Source organism: Biomphalaria glabrata, chromosome 8 (assembly GCF_947242115.1).
Source record: "Biomphalaria glabrata chromosome 8, xgBioGlab47.1, whole genome shotgun sequence".
NCBI classification, from domain to species: domain Eukaryota; kingdom Metazoa; phylum Mollusca; class Gastropoda; family Planorbidae; genus Biomphalaria; species Biomphalaria glabrata.
The window spans coordinates 21,711,661-21,717,660 of record NC_074718.1 but is presented as its reverse complement, the minus strand read 5'-3'; the positions used below and the strand labels follow the sequence as shown (position 1 = coordinate 21,717,660).

Sequence of the window (6,000 nt, the reverse complement as noted above, 5' to 3'; positions counted from 1 at the left end):
AAATGACAGAGAAGAATGGAGAAAGAAGATTGACAGATCTTGTGTGGTGCTTCAGTGGTCCAGCAGACCAAAGGATAGGTGAAAGTGATTGTAAAGTTAGATGTGAACCTGGCCTATCTGATGTCTTATAATGAATATCTAATTGATCTAACTGTTTTGTAAATGGTCAATCTCTTATTCCTTAAGAGAAAAAAACATTTCCGAAAAAAAATTTACTTTAGTTAAGTGTTCTATAGTACTAGTGCAGCTCTGCAGTTCATGCGATAATATGAAAAACTTCTTATTAATTGTTGTTTTAAATTATGTCCTACTTGTATGCATACTAAATAGATTTTTTCTCTTTTAAAAAAGTAAAAATAATTTTGTGTAAAACTAATAGTATAACAAAATTTACTTAACTTACCAATACATTTGTTTAAAAAAAATTTTTGATAAAAAATTTAAAACCGTTTGCATAAATGTGTTATGAGTATAGTGAATAATCATCTCCTCTACTAAAAAGCCTCCTGTGTTTGCTACTATAAAATAGTGAATAGTTGTAAAAGTGGTGTATTTTTCTAAAAAACCTGCTTACATAAGCGATTTAAAAAATTCGATTTTTCGCTTTCAGAAAAGAAAAAAAAAAGTAGCCGTTGCATCAGTACTTTAAATTGTCTAAAATATTATGGTGTCGGATTTTCATTATCTTTTCTAGTTTACGCGATCTAAACGGGAAGGACGGACGGAAAGATATTCCACACAAAACTAATAGCGTCTTTTCTCCTTTCGGGGGCCACTAAAAAACGGAAACTAAAACTCTATGGTTATATTACAAGGTCTTCGGGACATACAAGAACCTTCCTTCGGGGAACAATACCAAGGAAAAGAAGAAGAGGCAGACAGAGAAAGCTTTGGGAAGAAAACCTAAAAAAAATGGACGGGCCTGAAATTGAAAGAGGTTCTATCAAAAGCAAAAGACAGAGTAGTGGAGAAAGAAAGTGGACAATTCTGGCGTGGTGCCCCAAGAGTCCCAACAGACTAAGGGAGAGATGAAGGTGAAGAAACAAGATTAAAACATAAATACGTGTAGGACGTAATTATTTCTTGTTGGAAGGAACATTTGTAGTTGATAAGAGAGTACACAGAGTTATCTAAACGAGCTTGTGGCAGTTATCCAACCTTGATTTCTACAATGGCTGGTAGGCCTACATTTAATGACTAGGTCAACATCATTGGCAACCGCTGGATTTTTTGCAGGGGGGGTGCAAGACGCCACTCATGCTCAAAGTCGTAACTGCATTTTTTGTTTATTACAAAGAATATTAAAGAAAAGCAATATTGCACCACGCCACCCATACATATGCGATATTAAGTTCACAGATGATTCACAGTAAATACTTGTTTCATGAAAAAAAAAATAACGTGAAAAAACTATTTACTGTACACTGATGAGTTTATCCATTGCGGTCCGTGCATCCCGGTGGTTGATTAAACAAAAAATGCAAACGTTGCCAAAACTGTCAATAACTTGACTATTGAATTGCTTCTTGAACAAGCGGCAATAAATGTTATCTGCAGTGCTGATATTCTTCATAATGTTGAATCTCTTGCATCATTTTAGGATGTAGACAAAACAAGTTGAACTGAGCATTATTATTGCTTGAAAATGGAAACGTTAATGAAGAAACTAACGAATAAAGTTACGTCATGTAAAGCAGTGTTCTGTAATAACTTCCGAAATCCAGACATGTTTTTTCTCGGTGTGTCTGTCGACTACAAATTTTCTGTAGCACCAGCTCAATACCCCGTTTGTCTGCCAGCAGTCTCGCCTTCCTCAAGATGTCATCCTTGAAGTGTTCCTCAACATGGCCAACTTGGTATTTATGTCATTAATGTGACTGCTGATTTGCTGTTAAGCGGCCTCTCATGCTAAGATGCATAAGACTGCAACATCACGGAAACATGATGCATGAAAAGATGAATAATTGACAATTAAAAGACAAATCAGAAATACGTGAGAAGCAGGCACTGATTACACATATGCAGTTTGTCAGGTTTCACTTACAGACGTTATTTTAAAATACACCAAACAGTCAAAGATCTTCTCAAAGTTGTGACTTTAAACGCGAAATAATTCGTATTTCTCAGTCCATTGTGTCACACATAAAAGAGGTAAATTTAGCATCGACGCTCTCTCTTGGGACTGTTATGGAAGAAATAGATAATCTTCTGGATGACACCAACAGCATTACGTATATCTGAAATGGCAATCAGGTCAATGATAAGTTTAAGTCTGTGGGACTCACTACGGACAAGGTCTGCTTTTGAATATTTTTCATGAATCCTTGCCTGAACAAAATTTTAAATGCTACCCATCACGGGGCAGCCATCGTAGCCTTGGCCGAGTAGTTTGTCCATGTGAAAAATGTACATAATGTATTCGCTGACAATGAAGTTCGACACAGGCAAAACAACAATGGCAAAACCAATGAATTCTTATCGAGTACAATCGCCATCAACAAATCCAACGTTCAAACACATCAGTTCAGTGCCTGAGATATCTGCATTTTATTAACGAAATACCAAGAAAACGCAGTTAATTCATGCTGCTGCTGCTTGTATATTTTGATTTCTTGCTGCTGCCAGTGCTCCATCAATCAACGTTTTGACTTTTTTTTATATCTCTTCCATCAAAAAACTGGTGGACGTGTTTAACCTGCTATTTTATTGTATTGAGCATGCTCAGGCACAATATATAAATGACGTAATCTTTGAAGGTATTCATTTTATTGGATATATATTTATATTACAAATAATGATTTCGCATTTAATATTCATGATATTATATTTATTTCACTTGATATACAATTATTATGTATCTATCAGAAGAAAGATGTTGCCTTACAGAAGTGTGCATTGTAAACATTGTTAGTTCAAATAAAATAACACAGAACAACCTCTATACAGTTTAATAATGATTTATTCTGATTAGTAGTTAGCACAATTAGTGCTGGAAGTTTGTCCTATCTTGTCCTCTTCATCTATGGGCAACAGTTGGGGCAAACATCACAGACAGTTGAGTCTCTTAAAGTTCGGGGCTGATAGAACACTGTTGCTTGATTAGCTTTTATTTTTTAAAAAAACATAAAATAAGACCGTTATAAAAGTTGTGATAAATTCATTTTTAAATAAAGGACAAAGTGTGACTTCCAATAAAGATGTATTTTATTTTAGTTTGTTTCACCGGCCAATTTCAGCACACTATTATTCAATTTGGCTGATCAGCTCTAATGTAACGGACCAATAAAGTAAATGCTGATATTTAATGAGTATCATAGAGAACAGAACACAATGGAATATAAAGTACTCAATGTTCACATAATGTTGGGAATAGATAGTTTTGTTTTCTTTTGGTACTAATAAAGTTTTGGTTTCTTATTTGTCTTTTTTTTTCTAAATAATTATTCTTTTTTAACGCAAGGAACATTCGACCTTATTTTCTATGACTATTGACATGTAGGCAAATTTAATGCCAAACCCTAAAATGTTCACTCTACCTGGTTCATAATAATCATAGGTTCTGACATAGCTCTTCTGGGACTTAGCTACTTTAGCTTCACGGGTCATAACAATACTGTAACACAGAGAAGACCCACTGATCTGTTTCGTTGTAAAACATAGAAATATAAGAAAAACATATGCAAAGTTATTGACAGACATCAAATGTTCAAAATTATGACATATTTTGGAGTTAATGTATTGATTGAAATCATTTTGTTAATGTGTTTTGCTTTATTTTTTTATTAGAGGGGATATTTTAATGTTATGCCAGCATTACCAGGGACATTTGAGGTTAAAAACTCCAATAAAAAAAAAAAAAAAACAATCACTAACTTTCATTAACGTAGTCAATTTCGAGAGGAGGTTTGAGGTTAAACCTCCCATTCAATATGAAAAATTAAAGCCAACTACTGCCACCAAATTCCATGAGAGTAACAAAAGGAGGTTTTGAGTTATAACCACTCTCCAGAGAATTGTAAGTTTAACCCCCCCCCCCCTCCAGTGGGTTTGGAGGTTTAATCCCCTATTCAGTAAAAAACTAAAGCAAATATAATCACCAAATCCCTTAAAGTTTGCCCGGGTGGTTTAAATCTCCCCCTTTAATAAGAAATATAAAACAATCTTTAGTCAACAAATTCCATAAGTTTATCCCCCACCCAACCCCTTCAGGGAGTTTCGATGTTAACAACTCCCTCCTCCTACTTCTTCAATAAAAATAGAAAACAATCTATAGTCACCAAAGTCCACGAGAATAGCCAAAGGGTGTTTTGAGTTAAAAACCCTCTTCAGGGGTTTGAAGCCCTCTTTGATAAAAGGTAAAGCAAATAACGGTCACAAAATGCCACGAGGAGGGTTGACTTTTTAAATCATACCAATAAAAACTAAAGGAAAACTACACTCTCTAAATTCTGTAAATGTAGCCAAGGAGTTTTTCAGGTTAAATGCCCCTTCCAATAAAAAGAAAAGCAACGCTACAGTCTCTAAATAGCATAAAAGAAGCTACAAAGGGGTTTTGAAATTATACCTTCCCCTTTTTTTCTAATAGAAAAACTGAAGTATATTTAGTCTCTGAATTGCAATGTAGACACATCAGGATATGATTTTTTTAGTTTCAAATACAGGAAATAATTCGTGGAGGACCCGGAGCAAGGAAAGCAAGTCTAGTGTCGTCCCCTGAACTCCAGAAAGAACATACGCTATAGTACAAAAGACTTTAAAAAAAGTGAGGTGACAGGATGAAATTAAAATCAATTATGTAATCTCCCCTGTATCCGCTAGTGCCCCCTCCAAAAATATGTTTAAGATCCTGGCTACGCCTATGGTAAAAGGTTATGGCCAAGGAAGAAATTGACTTAAAATTTGAATATAATTCACCTTGTCAAAGTATATTGCTACAATAGAGCCTTTTCTTTCTGATCTCTTGACACCTGCTACTTGTCCCAAAGTACTTAAGTCTGGCACAAACCCTGAAGGAATGCTAAGTTCTTGGACAACCATGCCTGTATCATGCTTCATCAAAAATCTAGAAATAAAACACTGTGGCTTTAAAATATCTTGCTAGTTATTTAAAACTAAAACAATGATAGATAATGCCTTAAATATAGTTCGTCCATCGTGGTTCAATGATGACCACTTTGTCATCCAGTGGGCTGAGTGATTTGCACTGGGGTTTTATGCCTCCTCATGTGGCTGGTGAGACCTATGTGAGCCCGGAATGCTCGGCTGCACACTGGGCAGATTATTCCAGCTGGAGCTAGTGTCGTGGGCCTTGCTTTTCTTGTCTGGCGTTTTTCTTCTTCCAGCGTGGTTCTCTTTTCCTCAGCAACCTGTGCGCCAGTTTTCACAGCGCGACGCCATGATGCTCGGCCATGTGCCTCTGTCTCCCAGGTAGCTGAGTCTAAGCTGAACACCTTTAGAGAAGCGTTGAGGGTGTCACTGAAGCGCTTTCTTAGACCACCTTGCGAGAGCTGCCCTTCGCTTAGTTGGCCATACACAAGTCGTTTAGGGATGCGGTGGTCTTCCCTTCTGCAGACGTGTCCTGCCCATCGCAGCTGAGACTGCATTAGGGTTGTATGGATGCTTTGCAGACCCGCTCTTCGAAGGACTTCAGTATCTTTCTTAAGCATGTCATGTGGAAGTGATTCAGTTTCTTTGCATGTTTTCTATACACTGTCCACGTTTCTGAGGCATAGAGCAATGTACGAGGATGGCGGCTCAATAGATCCATAGCTTTGTATTTGTAGTGATACCACGTCTGTTCCAAACGTTTTAGTCAGTCTGCTATAGGATGCACTGGCCTTGGCGATACGCAGGTCAATTTCTTTATCGATCTTTCCGTTTCTGGAGAGTGTGCTGCCAAGATACGTGAATCTGTCCACTGCGTTTATATCATGTCACTTTATCTTGATGCTTGGATCCGAGTAGGCTTTCCAGGAGCAGGTAAATATAAGACTTCAGTCT

At 36.7% G+C, this 6,000-nt stretch overlaps 1 protein-coding gene across 5 annotated transcripts in view; it reads right to left on the bottom strand.

Annotated features, from left to right (window-relative positions):
• Window positions 1-2,941: 2,941 nt before the first annotated feature.
• LOC106073511 (CD109 antigen-like) overlaps window positions 2,942-6,000 on the bottom strand; it is a 110,996-nt gene continuing 107,937 nt past the window's right edge. For all 5 annotated transcript variants that reach the window (XM_056039592.1, XM_056039593.1, XM_056039591.1 and 2 more), the window contains 3 exons: window positions 4,915-5,062; window positions 3,537-3,639; window positions 2,942-3,103 (listed from right to left, as the gene is read on the bottom strand). In XM_056039592.1, coding sequence (XP_055895567.1) covers window positions 3,021-3,103; window positions 3,537-3,639; window positions 4,915-5,062 — 334 coding nt within the window. In that variant the 3' untranslated portion in view covers window positions 2,942-3,020. The remainder of the gene's footprint in view (window positions 3,104-3,536; window positions 3,640-4,914; window positions 5,063-6,000) is intronic.